Source organism: Rhinatrema bivittatum, chromosome 7, assembly GCF_901001135.1.
Source record: "Rhinatrema bivittatum chromosome 7, aRhiBiv1.1, whole genome shotgun sequence".
Taxonomy (NCBI): Eukaryota; Metazoa; Chordata; class Amphibia; order Gymnophiona; family Rhinatrematidae; genus Rhinatrema; species Rhinatrema bivittatum.
Window position 1 is genome coordinate 251,497,395 of NC_042621.1, and position 20,491 is coordinate 251,517,885.

General features: G+C 40.6%; 1 protein-coding gene across 5 annotated transcripts in view; it reads right to left on the minus strand.

Moving 5' to 3' along the window:
• Nucleotides 1-20,491, minus strand: part of DOCK1 (dedicator of cytokinesis 1) — a 1,428,876-nt gene that overhangs the window by 1,194,939 nt on the left and 213,446 nt on the right. For all 5 annotated transcript variants that reach the window (XM_029610025.1, XM_029610029.1, XM_029610028.1 and 2 more), the window contains exons 13-15: nucleotides 7,948-8,073; nucleotides 6,095-6,219; nucleotides 4,528-4,626 (exon numbers count right to left, since the gene is read on the minus strand). In XM_029610025.1, coding sequence (XP_029465885.1) covers nucleotides 4,528-4,626; nucleotides 6,095-6,219; nucleotides 7,948-8,073 — 350 coding nt within the window. The remainder of the gene's footprint in view (nucleotides 1-4,527; nucleotides 4,627-6,094; nucleotides 6,220-7,947; nucleotides 8,074-20,491) is intronic.

Here is a 20,491-nt window from a genome sequence, read left to right on the forward strand (position 1 = left end):
CACAACATGTTAAGAGGCCGTGTCTGCGAAACCTTTTCTGTCTCTATCTGCCAGAAAGGAGAAAAAAACCCAGGAGTCTGAACTGACCTGAGTACGTACAGGGAAAGTAAACCAAGTTGATTACCAGTGGCAGGGTGCTTTCCTTAAACAGCAGCACAAATCAGTTACACAAGTGGGGCAGCATCATCTAATTGCGCCAACCCAGAAAATACATTCACAGAGCTCAGTAAGAACTAGAAGTCTTCTCTATGCCCACATGAGTGTTCCCACGCAGCTGACCTGTGCCTGTCTCCCCAGTTTCCTTACAAATCATACTTCAACTGTACGGGACAAGGGTGGGATTGTGTCACTGATTTGTCCTACTCTCTCAGAGAATTCCTGTTACAGGTAAAAAAAAATAGGACAATCTGCTATACAAGTGGGGACTACCAAGGTAAGAATTACAATGGAAGTAAACTTTGATAGATTCTTTTGATTGAAGATGCAAACCATAGTTTTAAAAGGCAGTGGAAGAAGAAGTATCCAGTTCAACAAAAGGTTTAGCCCTTCCTGATCAAAATGAGTATCACTTCAAGAAGCTTCTTTGAAGCAGCAATGCTTAGTAAAAGTGTGAACAGAAAACCAAGTAGCCAACTTTCAAATTTCTTGAATGGAAATTGTACTGGTGAAACTGCAGTAGCTCTAACCTGATGTACTTTAATCTGATAGCCTAAATTGGAATAATACAAAATACAGTCAGAGATCCATGAGAACAGTCTATTTGGTAACTGAGAAAAATTGCTTGATTGGTTTAAAGAACATTAACTGTGAAGATTTTCTAAAAGGCTTAGTTCTGTCCAAACAGAACTCTTCTACATACCAGGTATACAATTATTCAGCTTTTGTAGCATGTGGTTTTGGAAAGAAAGTTAGTAAAAGAATGGACTGACTCAAATAGATTTGACAAACCACCTTAAGTAGAATTTTTGGGTAAATTCTCAGCATTGGAAAGTTTGCGTGTAGGAATGGATTGTTACCAGAACATGCATTTCACTTACTCTCCATGCTAGTAATCATACTTTCCAGGAGAGAAAATTTAAGTATACAGTAGCCAAGGGCTGGAAGATAGGCTTCATGAGTTGTATCAAAACGTTTAAATCCAAATGAGCAGAAGGATCCTTTGCTGGTGGGCAAAAGTGAAGGATGCCCTGTAAATATCTAGCAACTATTGAACTTTGACACACTGGTAATTCCCTAGAATGCTTATGAAAGGCTAACAGAGGGAGTATTCTTTATTTTATCACAGAACTTATTATCCCCTATACTGAACCATGCTAAGCAGAGTACAAGCATATTTAAAACAAGAGATCAGCACAATGCATCAATATTATCATAAAATTTAAACAGGCTAAAATAGTAAAAATAAAACAGAATTTAACATTGAAGAGGTATTAAAGGTACCACTGAGGTTGAATAGGAATGGATTCCCTTTCTTCTTTTTTCACAAATAGGATCTCTCTTCCATTTGAAATTGCAACATTTTCCAGTAGAGGGTTTATAGTTGCCAAGATGACTCTGAAAATATTCAGAAGCAAGTTCAAATTGAAAACTAACTAGCTTTCAATATCTACCCATAAGAACCAGAGATGAAAGACTTGAATGGAGAAGTGTCCTGTTGAACCGAATGGATCAGAGTTAGTGATGATTCTAGTCAGATTTAATGCCAAACAGAAAGGTGTTGAAGCCAAAGAAATTTTATCGGATAAGGCTGAAGGGGGCTATATAGATCATCTGAGCTTTGTCCCTTCTCATCTTGAGGATGGTTCTAGCTATAAGCGGAATAGGAGGAAGAGTGCAGAAGAGCCCCCAAGTCCACTTGATGAAGAATGCATCCTTTGCTGAACAGTTGACTGCTGGTCTTTTTAAGTAGTAGAGAGGTAACTTGCAGATGAATACCACTGCAAAAAGATCTATCAATGGAGATCCACAGAGATGAAAGAGACATTGAGCTATATCATCATCCAGAGACCATTTGTGCAGCTAAAGACTTCAAACACAATCAATTTGTAGAATGGCAAGGAAAGAAAATGTAGGCAATAATCTTTGCTGATAAACTTCAGTGCAGTCTGATCTGAAGTGATGAAGTCCCATTGAAGACTAAAGAACTGAAGTCCTCCTCCCATTGGAAGGACTTCTGAAAAAGCCTGAGGGAAAGGGAGTGAGTGATAGTCAAAAGGTAATGTGGGCTTTTGAACAGAAGGTTGACTAGACCTAGACCGAGGCATATTCCTCATGTATTATTTCCCTTTATTGTCAGTACTGCTGTTGCAGTTTTAGCCACAGCATTTGACAAAGGTAATAGCATGAGTAGTGAAATTGCTTCCTTTAATAGCTGAAATTGATAACTCCTAGTCTGAGGCCAATTATCAGTAGTGGCTTCTGACAGCATTTGCAAATCAAGTATCCTGTCTCTTTGACTTTGTCTCCAAAGAAATTATCTCCTGAACATGTATGATCTGCAGGATTTTCATCTACATTGTCTTTGAGACCTGATGCTTTAAGCAAACAATTTTCTGGCTCCTAATGAGATTGACGACACTGTAGCTATGTCAAAGACAACATATGCTCAGCGAACTGGATAATTTGCACACTCTTCCATATCATTCAGATGTGGAATGAATAAACCTTGAGAGTCCGCCAGAGATTGAGAGGAGGCATCCTTCAACTCTTTGATTACGATGTACATATATTAAACCATTTGAAATCCTGGAGATAAGCATGGATGACTGAATCATCATCTTAGCTATCATATCTAATTGCTTGGCATCCTCGTCTGGTACATGAGTGTGATTTTTAATGCTTAGCCTTTTTTAGGGCAGACTTCACCACCACCAATTCATGGGAAGTTGAACCTTATTATGTCCTAAACAGGCTTGGACATTTATTTAAGGTCTAGCTTTCTGGCTACTAGAAAGTTGCCACATTCTGGTCTGCAGCTCCAAGAGAACCTTGTGAACGGAAACTGCTATAACCTGTTTTGGAGACTGCGTGTATTTTAAGACTCCAAATATGCCTTCCTTGAGTGCAATTTCTTCTTAAATGGCAAAGGGGATAGAATCAACCATCTTTTGGAGAAATGGATATGTCATATCCTCTGGTGGGAATATGCTCCTGTCTGGTTCAGGCAAGTAGGCACATAGATTCATTGTCAGAACGACATGGGAAAGAATAAGAAAACTAGGAATCTTCCAGGGATTCAACCTGGGAGTTAGAGAGGACAATAGCAGGCTCCACTGAAGTTTGTCTGTCCCCTAAGAAAGAAGAGCCTCAAGAATTCCTATGTCATTTCCTGCCTAATTGGAAACGTGGGATGGAAAACAGAGTCTAACTTGTCAGTGAAGGTCTCCAGAATAGAATCTAGTTGAGATGGAAGGGGTGAAGTTGAAGGAATATTTTCAAAATAGCTGTGAACAAATTCCAGTCATATGAAGCTTTGGAGAAGGAGATGGAACTACTATTGATGAAGAGTCAGACTCCAGGATTAGTATTGATAGAATATACCTGCAGAAGAGATGGGGGCTCTAGGTTTGTCTGATAATCTCTCTAAAATGTCTGACTGCACCATTCAAATTTTGGTACTGACTGATTTGCGGGCTGATGCACGATCTGCTGTGAATTTTCTTGAGAGTACCATGATAACGCCACCCACATCTAGTGCAAGAACTAACATCTTCAGTGCCAGAGGAGTCTCAGTGCAGGAACTTTCCGAAGCAGTGCTGTGTTACATCCATGCTGAAAAGGAAGTGTTGTCTTTCCCCTTAACACTGGGAGAGATATGGCACCCCAAACATGAGAGGACTCTGATTTAGAGGACTGAGGTACTGGTCTCTCAGATTTTTTGCTCTTTTTAGTCTCAGGTATCAGCAAATGTAAGTAATACTTAATTTTAAGATCCTTGTAGGTAAGGGCCCACAGACACATATGGCCACACACTGAGCAATTAGCAGTCATAAGACAGACCAAGTCAGCACAAGCAGTTGTAGAAATCTAAACTCAAAATCTTGAAGTCATACTTGGGACAACATTTGAAAGGCCTCTTATCTGACATGACAAAGACAATTAACAAACTAGTCTAAAATTGTTATTTTGAGGCGATAAAATACAAAAACAAGAATAGAAGAAACAGATGAGATTAAAAAAAAAAACTATGAGAAATGAAAAATACAGGCAACTTCAGAAAAAAGAGTAATGGGTCCTTTTGCTCCAGTGGAAGAGAAAAAAACCCTCAGAAAAGACTTCTAGATTTTTCTAAGATTTATTAGAGCACAATCCAGATTGGCACCATTAGATGATGTCACCCAACTGTATAGCACATTATGTTTGGCTTTCAATGCCAAACCTGAAGCACAAAGACACTGAAGGACTAGGGGACGCCACCTGGCTTTATCTTGAGTTCCTTAGATATGCTGTTTAAGCACACTGCTAGAAAACTTACAAATTTAACAAAAATCTACATTTAAATAAATATGATTTAAATGTCATGAATACCTTCACAGTCTCAAACCAGCGAGGTTGTTTCACTTGATAGTATATAACTGACTTGTACTCCGAAATGGCTTCATCACCGGCACCAGGAAAAATCACATTCTTTTAAAGGAGAGAAATCAAATATACTAAACACACACGCATTTTGATGCACATATAACCTAGACATATCTGATAATGTGAAGAAAGCACATTGTAGTTTTTAAAATCTAAATAATAATTCATTTTAAAACAGATGTTAGTATAGAAGAAAAAAATCTAATGTCTAATCTGATTTAAGGTTGAATTTATCACATTTTCCCCCAATACCCATAGAGAACAGGACAAAAGTCTTTGTAAATCAAGTCCTTAATAATCTGACCAAAAGAATAGTGAGCTGTAATACAGGGCAAACATTAGGGATGTGCAGAGGGACGCCATTCGTTGCATTCGTGATTTGGATTCGTCAGGGAGCAGATACGTTGCATTCGGCCGTATGGCGCCCCGATGCCATCGGCGCCATCTTGTGCTCCTACCATGTGACAGGGGCTGACCAATGGCACCGGTAGCCCCTGTGACATAGTATGGCCAAAGGCTATCGGCGCCATTTTGAGTACTGGCATCGGACGGCCGGCGTGCAGGAGGTCGCTCCCGGACCCCCGCTGGACTTTTGGCAAGTCTTGTGGGGGTCAGGAGGCCCCCCAAGCTGGCCAAAAGTCCCTGGGGGTCCAACGGGGGTCCCAGAGTGACCTCCTGCACTCCGGCCGTCCGATGCCAGTACTCAAAATGGCGCAGATAGCCTTTGCCCATACTATGTCACAGGGGCTACCGGTGCCATTGGTCAGCCCCTGTCACATGGTAGGAGCACAAGATGGCACCGATGGCCATGTGACAGGGGCTGACCAATGGCACCGGTAGCCCCTGTGACAAAGGCTATCGGCACCATGATGAAACCGGCAGCGAGGGTGTGAGTGCAGGGGATGGCTCCCGGAACCCCCACTGGACCACCAGGGAGTTTTAGTAAGTCTTGGGGGGTTCAGGAGGGTGGGGGGGGTTTAAGTTTTTATTTAGGCGGCCGTATAATTCGGGGAAGATTTGTGTATTCGTGGGGAATCGCGATACGTTTCGCTTCCCCACGAATACTACGAATAGTGTATTATACGTCGCGGATCGCCAATACAGCGAAAATGAATGCACACCCCTAGCAAACATTTTAAGCCCACCACAGTGGAGGTATCACATCAAGATTAATGGTCAAGCCACACAAAGAGGATTTGGCATACACAATTGGTAGAGAAACTAATACAGTAGCTCCTGTTTTGTTTTTATTTATGGAAATGTATCTCCATTAAAACAACATAAAAGAAGGGTCTGAACTTATGAAAGTTTAGATGATGTCCTATGAATCTAACATTTGAAGGCTTTGTGGCCACACACACACATACACAAAAAGGGAAAATGTTTCTCATAAAAAACTAGAAGCCTTATTCGAAAAACTTATCTAAATACCACAAAAATAGTGCTTCTAAGATAAAACTAAAAGATCAGCTAGGAACAATGACATTTGATTTAACCACACAACAAGAAATACCTCTAATCTCTTGCCATCTTCATCATAAACGGATACAGTAACTTCTACATTTTTGGCTGTCGTTTTGCTGCCTCTGTCATAGTCTCCCTGCACTAATGTTACATAGATATCATTTCGAACATCACCTAGAGAAGGAACACATTTACAAAGCAATGATTAAAAGGTTGCAATATACACAACAAAACTTCACTGTACTTTCAAGCTCTTCATTATTAGAAATATGCAGCCAACAGAAAACAGAGCTCCATTTTAGTACCAACACTCCAATACTTCCTTCTAATTAAAACAGACAAAGTTTTAGCATGCAGGGAAAGCGTTGCTAAATGGCCCAAATTTAAAATGATGGTTAGCATAAGAGATTTCATTCTCAAACCCCTTGATCTGTGTCCAGGGGTGGCCCCAGAACCCTCAGCAAGAATCCAAAGAGGATGAAATTCCTTGTGCTAACTGGGCCTTTAACTTTGGGCCAGTTAACATGGAGCACTTCACGAATGATTATATCACATAAAACTTATAGTGTAAGCATGCATGCTAATTGCATGTAAGAGCTGTGAGGACAATGTTTTTGCAGGTTTGATAAAAAATGTATTGCATGCCCAACGAGTGTCATTTTAGCATGCATATGAAGAGGTCAATATTCAAAAGATTTGTTTGGTTAAGTTTGGAATTAGCTAGTCAAATGGCAGGATTTAAAAATTCCCTCTGGCTGACTCTCTCAGTTATGCAGCGTAGTAAGCTGCATAAAACTTAGCTACATAACTTAGAGGTGTACCGGGGCATTTCTGGGTGGAGTTTAGTTGGATACGTTTTCTGGCTATCTCCAATTTAACTCTGGACAACATACACTTAGGGACCGTCTTTTTCAGTTTTTATTTTATTTTACCTGGGAATTTCAATGTTATAATAAAATAATCCATGCAAAATGACTGTTATAACACAAAGGAGAAAAATAAGTTATTTTTCCAAGGATTTTTTTTTATAACATTAAAATTCCCAGGTAAATTAAAATAAAATCTGAAAACAAAAGTTCCCAACTTATGCTACTGACTGTGGTCATGCTGTTGAATATATTCAGCAGTGCTGTTGTGCTGATGAGCATCCGGTTAAATTTGTCAGTCACCTAGCAGCTTAATATAGACCTCTAAATTTTTAATTCAAGCACCAAAAATAATTTTTAGCACAAATTTTTAGTATATAGATTCCTTAGTGAAAAAAAAGGTACAAAGGACCACACTCATAAGTCATGACAGATAAATTCCTCTTTTCTTCCCATGGTCTTGGGTTAGTCATTAGTAGGGACCTTCATTTTCAGTTTTTATTTTATTTTCCCCAAGAATTTATCAATGTCTATTATAGTCAACAAAAACAGGAGAAAATCATTGGGGAGAAAAAGAGAGTCATTTTTCCACTGATTTTCTGCCATTTGGTTACAATAAACTGATTTTTTTTTTTTTTAAAGGGTAAAAGTAAAATGTCTATTGTTTTTAGAAGCTTTCTCAAATGAAATGTAGTAACATGATTGAAATTTCAACATATTTTTGCTTTTAAGGTTAATGTATATATGTTATAATTGTGATCCACTAAGCATAACAAACTTACTATAAGTGGAATATAAATAAATAAATAAAATACATTGAACCAGTATAAATTCTCATGGAAAATAAAAATTGAAAACAAAGGTCTCTAGTCATTAGCCACATCATATGGTCTCCTACTGTGTTAACAATAGGAAACTGTTTTGCAAACAAGTGGCTTTCAATTAATTTTAATACAATTCCTACTCATCATCACTTGACTGTTACTATAAACCTTGTGCCTTTTCTTGGCTATATTATTCCATTAATAACATTTACCAGGCATAATAATTTCAGGAAATCCCATTTTCCGAGCAACTGCTGTGGACCTGTCCACTAAATGGGGAAACTCCTTTCGAATCTGGTGAATATCTCCTGGAAGAAGCTTCATTGTCACCCACAAACCTGTACATGAGACAAATATTATGCCACTGTCATACACTTTAGGTTTATTAAATGTGAGAAATATTTACAATATTTAACCTCAACTGGTTGTTTGTTTTTTTTAGGGCCCCTTAATTTTATGCCAAGAATGGGAGGACAATTTTCAAAGCAATCTTGGCACATTAAAATAGATTAATATGCCAAGATTGCCATGTCTGTAAAAAATGGCCTCTTCTGCCTGGCTAAAGTTTACACAGAATTCCACAGTGCACATACTTTTAGCCACAGCAAAAAAGACAACATTCCCTTGGGTGTGTGCAGGTTGGAGGAGTAAAACAGCACCTATATTTAACATTTTCAAAAGGGCACATACCATTTTATCCTTACTCAGTCACCCACATATAATAGGAGGTGTAAAGTACATGGGTGCTTTTAGAACACACCCTATGTGTTATTTTTCAAAACAAAAGTACCCAGGTAGTTTCTTTTAGAAAAATAATGCATGTACTATAAGAACACCTTCATCCTTGCAACTAAGAGGGTCATTTATCAAAATGTGTTATGGCGGTAATGCACATCATAACACATGAGATAGTTATCGCAACACACGGCACGAATGCAAATTTGTAAAATTTATTCAAAGGGGCAGGATTGAGGAAGGATCAATGAAAATGAGGGGCATTAAGCTATGCGATAAGCTGAAATGCAATTTGCAATAAATATCACAAACTCTGTTTTGGGCATGGAGGGGGGAGGGGGAGAGGAGAGGGAGAGAGAGAAGGGGAGAAATAAAGAGAGGGAGAAAGAGAGAGAGAGAGGGCCTATGAGGTGGCACACATAGTAGTCAACTATTTATACTCCTATAGGAGGGCCAGCTAGTATCTTGAGGTGATGATTTGGTGGTGGTCTAGGGTTTTGGGGCCAGTTTTACATGCAGAGTGAGATCTACGAACAGTACAGCAGACCTCTGTGAAGATTTTACGTGATTTGGAGTGAGGGAAGTCATAAAGATGTGATTTCTATAATGTTCTCTTACCCTAGCTTGATAGACTTTTATTTATTTTATTTTATTTATTTAAAATTTTTTCTAGACCAACATCACATCGGTTTACATGGAACAGGAAATGCAGCGTCTATGCTTTACAATGATCTGTTAACATGAATACATAACATAGGGCAGGTTGCTTAAATAACAGGAGTTGAACTATGTAAATGAATAACTTAAATAACGGGAGTTAAATAACAAGGGTTGACATATGTAAATAATGTATGTAAAATATGTATAGAGGTAACAAAATATAAATTGATAATCGAATGATTACATTGAGATCAGAAGAGTTAACCAATGGGAGATTACAATGCAGTTATAGTAGATTATGCATTAAATGGGGGGAGGGGGAAAGAGACTAGGGAGAGGTAGTGCGTGGCAATAAGATGAGAATGAATGGCAAGATAGAAGTGAACTGACTATGTTTACACAGAATTGATTGTGTTTAGTGAATACCAACCAGGTGAACCATTATTGTAGGGTTGCTGCATACACAGAATTGAAAACATGGCTATTCCTCAATGCCTACCATGACACAACCTAACCCTCCCTCTCCTCCCTCTCTCCCCTCTGCAACCCAATCTCTGCCTCACAGACCCGCCATTACAATCATTGTACTTCCGGCATCCAATATTGAGACCCCCAACCCTCACCCCCCGTATCACCCTCCGTTATTCCTGTTAAATGCTTCTCGCACCACATGTTCTCCCCTACCCCTATACCCCCCTTTTTAAAACTCGCTATCTAAACCTACGTTACATAATATGTATCAGTACCAGGCACAGTTATTGTTAAACGATTTTTGTTAAATGACTTTTGTTTATGCTATTTCAATCTCAGTTATGTTAAAATGTAAAATAGTACGACCCTTGTCATACTGTTCCAGTTGTTCTAATGTGAACCGATGTGATGTACTCCAAAGAATGTCGGTATATAAAAGCAAATAAATAAATAAACAAACAAACAAATAAATAAATAAATAAATGTTGCAGGGAAGGGCGAGAGAGTGAGAGAAGATCAAGTGAAAGCTTGTTTGAATAGCCAGGTTTTCAGTTTTTGTTTGAATTTTTTTTGAACAGAGCTCTTGGCATAGGTCAGTGGGCATAGAGTTCCAGATTGCAGGTCCTGCAATGGATAGGGCATGCTCTTTTGTGGTGGTAAGATGTGTGAGCTTAGTGAGGTGTGTGTAAGGTTGCCATGTATTGTGATCTAGTGAGTCTATTAGGGGTGCGGAAATGTAGGGAGTCATTGAGCCAATGCATATTATGGGTGTCTAAGGTTTTGTATATGATGGATATGGTCTTATAGCAAATTCGAGATGCAATAGGGAGCCAGAGTAATTCTTTGAGGATGGGGTGATATGTTCGGTTTTGCGAGGGTTAGTGAGAATGCGGGCGGTGGCATTTTGCAGCATTTTATCAAGCTAGGGCAAAAGAACACTGAAGTAATCTCATCTTGGTCTGACTTTCCTCATTCCAAATCATATCAAATCTTCATTGAGGTCTACTGTGCTGTTCGTACATCTCACTCAATGTAAAACTGACCCCAAAACCCTAGACCACCACCAAATCCTCACCTCAAGTTACTAGCTGACCCTCCTATACTGATATAAATAATTGACTACTATGAAAGCCTTATAAAGAGTCTCTCTCTCTCAGTAAGGAAATGCCTGTCTGGGCACTTTGCATATAGCGAAGTACAAATATCACGGGGTACAAAAACTTTTAATGCGCATCACGATAAACTAGCACTAAGATAATACATGGTGCGGGTACTCAAAGTATCATAGCCACGGGCATTATTCATGCGAAAATTATCGCATTTTGATAAATCTAGGCCCAAGTGAGCTATTTGCAAAATATGAGGGTGTTTTATGGTATAGAAAAGCCCCCAAATTTAATGGTTTCTCCGACCAGCTCAGTATTTATCTACATATCAAGAACAGTTATCAAAATCTTAAGAAAATAGTTACTGGGAGTCAATATTTTTTTTTCACTCTTTGAAAATTTTTAGTTGGCACAGAACTGAAATTGCATTACATACCATGGAGTGAAATAATTCTAAGGCAAGAAATAAGTACAGGGGAGAAAAAAGGCTCTTGACAAGCAGCAGTATTAGAATTAAGTATGTGTGTGTGGGTGAAAATCATTAAAGCAAATTCTTTATTAGCCTATTAGGAATGCCTGAATAGCTCCCTAAATATTAACTTACTATAAAGAAGTGTTGTACTGTACAGTATAGATCCAATCAAAGGTGAGACTAAAGGATTAAAACATGTATATCCTAAAGCAGTGGTATTCATGTCCAGTCCTCAAGGGCCAAAAACAGGTCAGGTGTTCAGGATATCACTAAAAAATATGCATGAGATAGATTTTCAAGCACACTGCTCAATTGTAAGCAAATTACCTTGTGCACATTTATTAGGGATATCCTGAAAACCTGACCAGTTTGTGGCCCTCAAGGACTGGAAGTGAATACCACTATCCTAGAGAGAAGGAAGAGAAGATAAGTGATAGTGACATTGATGCATAATGTATATCTTGAGATACATTAAAGGCAAGCATTTCTCAGTGAAATAGGAGTGGAACAAGGGGTGCCAGAATGATGCTGGAAAGGGGAAGACTAATGAGTACACTAAAGAAACAGTACCTCAAAGAAAGGGAAGAAATACATGCAACAGCCTCCTCATGCTGGTAATGGAGATAAAAACAGTACTAGAATTCAAGAAAGAACTGGATAAACATAATTGCAGATAATTATGCAAGGGTAAAGAAAGAAGTCTAATAGGTTCTACAATATTGCAAAAGTAAAGGAAAATGGGCAAATTAAATGGGCAATGTAATCTTTATCTGTCATCGCAATATAGGGTGATTCAGCTAATTTGCAGCCACAAAGGAGGCCATGGAGAAAAAGCTAAGGAAATAAAACTAAAACAAAGCCAAAAAAATTAACATTCATAATTGAAGCAGATGCTGCGAACAGGGCTGAAAAGAGGGAATAATCAGCATCATAAAGCATATCTGGCCTACCCTTCTCCAAGTCAGAGAATGCATTAGCCGTCTAATTTCCCTATGCATAAGCATCACTGATGCAGATATTTAAAAAAAAATTAAAATTAAAAAAAAAAGAAAGCTGAGCTCCTAATTTTATGCCCCTAAATTAGGTGCTTAAGTTAGACATCTATTTTCAACTGAATTTAGTCTCCTAAAATTTAAATTCCTAAAATGTTGGCCCCGAATTTCAGTGTCCAGTTCTGAAAATCAGTGCTAAGCTCCTAGCTTTGTTTCCCTGCCCTAACCTCACCCCTGTAGCACCCACTTTTTAGGATCATAAAATTTAGAAGCCTAGTAAAATTAGGGGCCTAAATTTAAGTATTCAGCACTAGTAAATTTCAAAAGAAAAAATTTTAGGAGCCTATCTCCAAATGTTAGGAGCATAACCATTTTGATAATTGGCCCCATTATTTCTTTTCAAAACATATACAGTTACTGAGATGAAAGTCAGGAAAGTCACACGAATCATATATAGTCCATGATGTCAGCACAAACTAGGGAAAGAAACCCACAATGCATGCCTACACTTCTGACTCCTAACCACAGTATTTGCATACTCTTCTAACACTTATTCATACCAGCCTGATAGATTTCAATCGGTAAAACACACTCACAAAATTGAAAAAAAAATGCTTATTGCAGTGCAAACACTACTATCAGTCATGTGGGAAGACACAAAGCATCATGAGTTACAGTTTTTATAAGCATGTACATAAATCACTCTTCCACCATAGCTGTAGCTGATGAACAGCTGTCCTGGGGTAATAACATCCTACTTAGATGGTTCAATAAAACCCTCTAAAAACCTGAAAAAACAGTAGTCCATTTTTCCAATGCTAGGGTGGCCTGAGAGCTCAGATAAGCTTAAACTAGGACAAACTAGCATCAGAAAAATACTTGAAAAAAAATGTATCCTATCTGCCCCTACATGGCATGCCATGGGGCACCTTCAAAAGAGGAGCTCTTGAATAAAAGTCAACAACTGTCACTGCAGGCCAATATCACATGAGCTCCTAATACCTAAATATTTCATCAGATGTGTTATATCAGTCCTTACCCTTCTCACAGCTTTAAGAGAGCGTTCTGCTTAAGTATTACGACACTATGAAGGTCATTTTCAAATAATTATTTGACACTATGGAGGTAATTTTGAATAATTATCCGAATGGAAAAACTGTCACGACCACTGGTAAGTCAACCCAAGAAAGACATTTTTCACAGAATTCCATTAACTTAATAAATCCTATAGGATTTTTCATTACCACAGAAAATGGCTGCTGGCAAGCAAACTGAAACAACCCTTATCATAATCAAGAAGGAAGTGCAATCTCTAAAGGTACAACAACATTTAAATGGAGTTGGCTTCCCTTTCAGTGCACTTCCCCATTTCAAAAGAGTGGAGAAACTGGGGGGGAGCGAGGGTTTCTTTGCTAGAAGTGGCGTTACTACAGGACAAAGTTGAAATCATTGCTGAACTTCTAAGAAACAATTAATAGGAGTCTCAGTAACCATTTGAGAATTTTCAGTCTTCAAGAGAGAATGAAAGATGATGGATCCAGTGAATTTTATTGAAACATTATTCCAAAACTCCTAGAATTTCAGTATAGGAAGGACTTTGAATACATACAGTCGAATGCCTTCACATAACACCAGCAATAAAAAAAAAAAAAACCTTCCAAGACCAATGATGATTCATATCTTGAGATACCCTCTCTAACTGAAAATCTTGAATAAAGTCAAGGTATGGGCACCTATATTTTAGGAAGTAAAGGAATTTTGATTCTTGCAGATCTAAAAACAAATGTCATAGCAAAGAAAAGACTCGTTTCTGGCAATGTGAGAGCAACTAAGAAATATGAAAGCAGGCTTCAGATTGTCGTTCCCAGCAAGGACAAATATCAATGTGAATAAAATAAGGGCAATTTTCAGTAGGTCGCATAAATGTGTACATACAGATCTAGTAGGCAGTTTTCAAAAGAAAACTATATGCATAGTTTTCTTTTGATAATTTGCTTACGTGAGCACCTGGTGACAAAGGTATCTGCATACTTTGCACCTCATTTTACTGGGGGCTATTTTTTTTTTAACTGCCTGCACTGATGCAAAGTACACAAAATACATTACTTTGAAAATGTTGCTATTTTGGGCTGATAGTTTTACCAAGAGAAAGCACAAACATATGCATCCTAGTGGCACTACACAAGTTTACTGGCATATAGGAAGCACAATTTTCAGAAAAGCCCAATTTTTGCTGCTAAAAAAAGTCATACCGCAAGTCAAGAGCACATGAAAAACAAAATATACTGGTCTCTGTGGTTCCTCCAACTTAGTATCGTTGCAATACCACTTTCTACTGCTTGCAGCGCTTAAAATTAAGGGGAAAATGTAAGGGCTCGATTACTAAAAAAGATTTCTGGGTGCACAATATACACACCGCAAGTGTGCATGTATATTGTGCTTGTGAGTTATCTACAGCGGGATAAAACAGCTGCTTGCATTGAGCGCATATTTTCCTAACCCACGCACAGCCATATCTCCTGGGTGCCCAATGTTTTTGAGCGCTAGAGAGGCACAATTTTACCTAGCGCATCCTTTTTAATGCAGTAGTTCATTAAAATAAAAGTATTACACACCCAGGAGAGGTGAATGTACGTGCATTAGGAAAACGGGTACTCAATGTAAGCACCCATTTTACCACGTGTCATATTGCATTAGCCCCTTGGGGTCTATGGGAAAAGTGCTTAGTACATAGACCCCTAAGATACTACATGCTGATTCTTCATTTGTACGGTTCTTATAATCACAGGGAATAGCGAGGCACCAAGGAAAAGTTACTGCAAGTTGGACCAAACGTGAAACTTGTATATTTTGAAAGAGCTAGGTCTGCAGGCAGATTATTGTGAAGTTTGTAACAATATAATGTGTAAACAAAATGAAGTCTTATAGTGGCTTTATGCAATGTGAAAAAATTTTCAGAGATTTCTTGTGAAATATAATAGGCATTAGGAGCATAGATTGTTGTAATATAGTCTATACACAAATCTTTGTCTGATATGTACTTAAACATGAACCAATATGTTTTTCTAACAACCTACGGCTTTAATAGATTATATGGAAATGAAGATATGAGAACTCAGGAGCTAAACAGAAATCTCTATGAAGTTTGCTTTTGTGATATAAGACATGTGAGAACATGCACATTAACTTAAAAGTGACAATCGGGGAGGACCAGTCAACAGTTATAGAGGCTCTGTGCTTTACATGCACAAGAAATCAAGGCAGTTGAATTACAGAAAGATACAACAAATCTGTATAAGGGACTGAGCAGAACTACAGTATATTAGAGTATAAATCTGGAAAGACGACCATGGACCAGATGGTGGATTTGTAAAATGCAAAGGTTTCCAGAGATCTCCCGGGAAATACAGCGAATATGTGGAATAGCAAAATGTTTTCTAACTATCAGTCAACATGTTTCTGGACTATGAATGTGTCCCACTATGCTTTATCAACCATAGCTTCATTTAAGAATCTGAAAAGAGGGCATAAAAAGGCATGTTGTAATAGTGCTCTTATATCTGTATTACAGGGATTATAAAATATGTATGCATGAGTCTTAAAAGGTAACATAAGAGATAAGCACTGAGTGTGCAAATTTAAGAGATTCTTGGAGGTACATAATGAAATATCTTTAATGTTAATAGAGTTAAATTGAATATATTAAGTTAGACAATGAGATGTGCTGAAATAATAAGTACCTTACTAAATCAGACCAATGCACAACATCCTGTCTCCAACAGTGATCCATCTGGAAGTAACCAACAGATCTTATTGGGAGGATCCTTTTCATATTGCTCATGCCCAGACATAGGATTTGGCAATCCCCTCATCAACCTGGCTAATAAATTTGAATGGATTTGTCATCCTGAAACTTGTGCAAATCTTTTTTAACCCAGTTATACTATTAACTTTCCATATAAGATAAAGCCAATATCAAGGCTTTAGAACAACTGGTTAAAAGAAAAGCAAATGTTACTTACATGTAACAGGTGTTCTCACAGGACAGCAGGATGTTAGTCCTCACATATGGGTGACATCACAGGATGGAGCCCAATCACGGAACACTTTTGTCAAAGTTTCTAGAACTTTGACTGGCACCTACTGGGCATGCCCAGCATGGCACTAAACCTGCAGCCAGCAGGGGTCCCCCTTCAGTCTTTTTTAAAGCTACAGGAAGTGCTGAAAAATAAAATAAGAAAATGTAATGAACCCAACACCGTGGGGTGGCGGGCAGGTCTTGTGAGGACTAGCATCCTGCTGTCCTGTGAGAACACCTGTTGCAGGTAATCAACATTTGCTTTCTCACAGGACAAGCAGGATGGTAGTCCACACATATGGGCGAGTACCGAGCTGAGGATGTCAGAGTATGCACCAAACGTACCCAAATGTGCAATAGGCACTAGGACTGGGGTGGAAATTGGTAAAGGGCATCCTGAACCCTAACGGGCAGGCGGAAGGGTGCTGGTACGTCAAGTTGTAAAAAGGTTGCGCAAGACAGACTGGCTGAAGATGGAATCTTGTCTTCCGGCCTTGTCTAAGCAATAATGGGCTGTAAAGGTATGGAGAGAACTCCAGGTAGCAGCCATGACCTCACAGAGTATGCTTTAACACGGTCTTGAAGTGGAATGCCTGCTTGCTGATAGCAAAAGGATATGCGGTCCGCTAACCAGGAGGAGAGAGTCTGCTTACCCACAGGCTGCCCCAATTTGATGGAATGGAAAGGGACAAACAATTGAGTCCTTTTCCTGTGGGTAGCTGTATGGTCTAGATAGAACGCTAGAGCACGTTTACAGTCAAGGGTATGCAGAGCCTGTTCTCCTGGATTGGAGTGGGGCCTGGGAAATAAGGTAGGTAGTACAATGGATTGATTAATGTGAAATTCCGAGACTACCTCAGGTAAAAATTTAGGGTGAGTGCGGAGTACTGCCCAGTCCTGCAGAAGTTTAGTGTAAGGCAGATAGGTAACTAGGGCCTGTAACTCACTAACTCTGCGAGCAGATGTTATTGCCAAAAGAAAAATCACTTTCCAGGAGAGATAGCGAAGATCACAGGATTGTAGAGGCTCAGATGGTGGTTTCATGAGCCAACCCAAAACCAGATTGAGTTCCCAAGAAGGGGCCAGAGGATGCAGTGGAGGCTTGAGGTGAAGCAAGCCCTTCAGAAAACGTGTTACGAGGGGTTGAACTGAAATAGGAACGTCCCCGATACCTTTATGGAAGGTGGCCACCACATTGACATGCATTCTGATGGAGGAGGTTTTTAGTCCTGATTTTGACAAGTGCCAGAGATAGTCTAGAAACTCCATGGTGGAACAGGTAAAGGGATCATGGAGTTGAGAAGAACACCATGATTTAAACCTGTTCCATTTTAAAGGTAAGATTTTCTTGTGGAAGGCTTCCGTGAAGCAATCAGGACACGGGAAACTGGTTCCGAAAGGTTAAGTGGCTGAAAAGTTAACCTTTCAACATCCAGGCCATCAGATCAAGGCTTGAAGATTGGGGTGGCGTAGGCACCGGTCGTTCTGAGTGATCAGAAGTGGGTCCTTTCCCAAGGGAATGTGCCTGCGAATGGAGAGGTCCTGAAGTATTGGAATCCACACTTGGCGAGGCCAGTGAGGTGCTATCAGGATCATGCTTCCCTTATCCTGATGCAACTTCACGTGAGTCTTCGATAGAAGTGGAAGTGGAGGGAATGCACATAGGAGACCGGTTGCCCATGAGAGGGAGAACGCATCTCTTGGCTGAGAGTATTGGCTGCGAGTGAGAGAGCAAAAGTTCTCTACTTTGTGGTTTTGAGGTGATGCAAAGAGGTCTATGTGAGGATAACCCCAACGTTGGAAGATTGAATCCGCCACTGTGGGGTCGAGGGACCACTCGTGCGGCTGAAAGGCGCGACTCAGCTTGTCTGCCAACACTTTGTCCACTCCCGGCAAGTAGGTGGCCCTGAGGTACATCGAATGGGAGAGAGCCTCCGCCCATATCTGTGCAGCTTCCTGACACAGTACGTAGGAGTCAGTCCGTCCCTGATGTTGTTGTCAGATGGCCACCTGGTTGTCCATCTGAATCAGGATGACCTGGTTGGAAAGGTGATCCTGAAATACCCTGACAGCATATCTGATTGCTCGCAGCTCCAGGAAATTGATTTGGTGTTTGGCTTCCTCTGGAGACCAAGCTCCTTGTGCCTGCAAATTGGCGACATGAGCTCCCCAGCCGAGGTTGGAAACATCGGTGGTGAGAATTATTTGAGGGTCAGGAGCCTGGAAGGGTAGGCCTTGGAAGAGATTGATCTGATTTTTCCATCAGGCTAGAGACTGACGAAGTGGGTCAGTGATATGGACAATGGTCGACAGAGGTTGGATGGATTGAGTCAAAAGCCAGAAGCAGGGCCCGGCTGAGGAGCTGCTTGCAGCTTTTGTTTCCGAGGTTGACTAGACTGGGCCTTTTGGAAAGGTCTTGTGGAACGAGTTCTAGACGGTGGTAGATAGGACTTCTTTGGACAGAAGAATTACTTTTTAGTATCCTTCCTGAATGGCTGTTTGGAAGAATACTCAGAAGGCATCAGAGAGAGCTGGCGAAAGGTCTCATGATGCTCCTTGAGTTCCGCCACCGACCGTTGAATCTGTTCGCCAAACAGATTGTCTCCTATGCAGGGCAGATCAGACAATCTGTCTTGTACTTCAGGGCGCAAGTCCAAAGACTTAACCCAGGCCCATCTTCTTGCAGAAATAGCAGCTGCAGATACCTTGGAAGCGGTGTCGAAGTTATCATAAGAGGATCTTATTTCATACTTCCCTACCTCAAAACCCTTGTGTACCAGAGTTTGAAGCTGTTCCTGGAATTGCTGAGGCAGGGACTCTGCAAAGTCCTGTATCTGTTTGAATAAGACCCTATTATATTGGGTCATCTAGAGCTGGTAAGAGACGATCCGAGAGATGAGCATTGAACCCTGGAAGACACGCCGGCAAATGGCATCCAGGAATTTCTGCTCCTTACCTGGGGGAAGGAAGAATGGGGTTTTAAGCGCCGTGCCCTCTTTTGGGAAGATTCTACAAACACAGATTGGTGATCCAGCTGAGGTTTCTGGAACCCAGGGGCTACGGAACCAGGGTGTTCTCAATTCTTTTTGAGAAGATCCAAAAGAGCCTGGTGAATAGGGATGGAGGTTATTTCCTTGGGAGCATCCAGGAATTGTAACAGCTCCATCATTTGGTGCCTATCATCTTGCTCAGTCTGTAATTGGAAGGGAACCAATTCAGACATTTCCTTCACAAAATTTATGAAGGACAAGTCCTCTGGAGGAGAACACTTCCTACTTTCAGTAGGAGAAGGTGGCGATGGTAAATCATCGGTGTCTTGAGATGAATCGTCGGTCTAAGTGTCAGAGAAATCAGCACCTGCCCCTCTAGGAACCTAAAAAGGATGGGACGATGGTATTCCTGAAGGTCCTGGTCTAGGCTCTGAAGGCATCGAGGACACCGGTGCAGGCATAGAGGGCATCGATGGATGGATCGGTGGTGCCAATGGGAGCATTGGCATCGATGGTTAAGGCATCGGCAGGACTCCTGATGGAGGAATGCGGAATGGTATTTCTCTTCCCGATGACAGGGTAAGCGGGGAAGGCACTGGAGCCATCTGTGACCCAGAATCCATTGGTGGAAAAGTGGCTAAAAGCGCTTCCATCTTTGAGAACAGCGGTGCCAATGCTGCCGGAATGTGATAGATGGTCGGTTCTGCGACTGGCACAGATTTCGACGCTGGGGGAACTTGGAGTCTCTGCATCACCTTATCGATAGCCTCCTGAACCATCTGGTCCAGTTCTTCATGGAGACCTGGAGCAAGCACCCTCGGCTCCGGAAAGGAAGAAGGAGGGAGAGGCATAGCCAGAGGGACCACCGTTAAAGGCGGAGTTGTGGCTCCCGATACCCGTCCGGGTGAGGGTTGCCTCGGTGACCCGGTCGCAGAAAGTATGATGCCTTTTCTGGATGGGGTTTCTTCGATGGCAGCTCGGCGATTTTCCTTCATCGATGGTCCGAGTCTTCCGGTGTCAATGCCGATGTTTCTCTCTACAATCCCCTCGGTCCTGAGGGGTAGTAGAGGTAGTCGAAGGCCGAGAAGTCATCGACAGCAGACGGTCACCGGCCGGTGGCCAATACTGTCGCGAAGTGGACGGTGCCGGTTCAGACAACGTCGATGCAATTGACGGCGTCAGAGTTTGAGAACGGAAAAGAAGTTCCATTTTCTCCATTCTGGCCTTGTGATTTTTTGGCGTCATTAAGGCA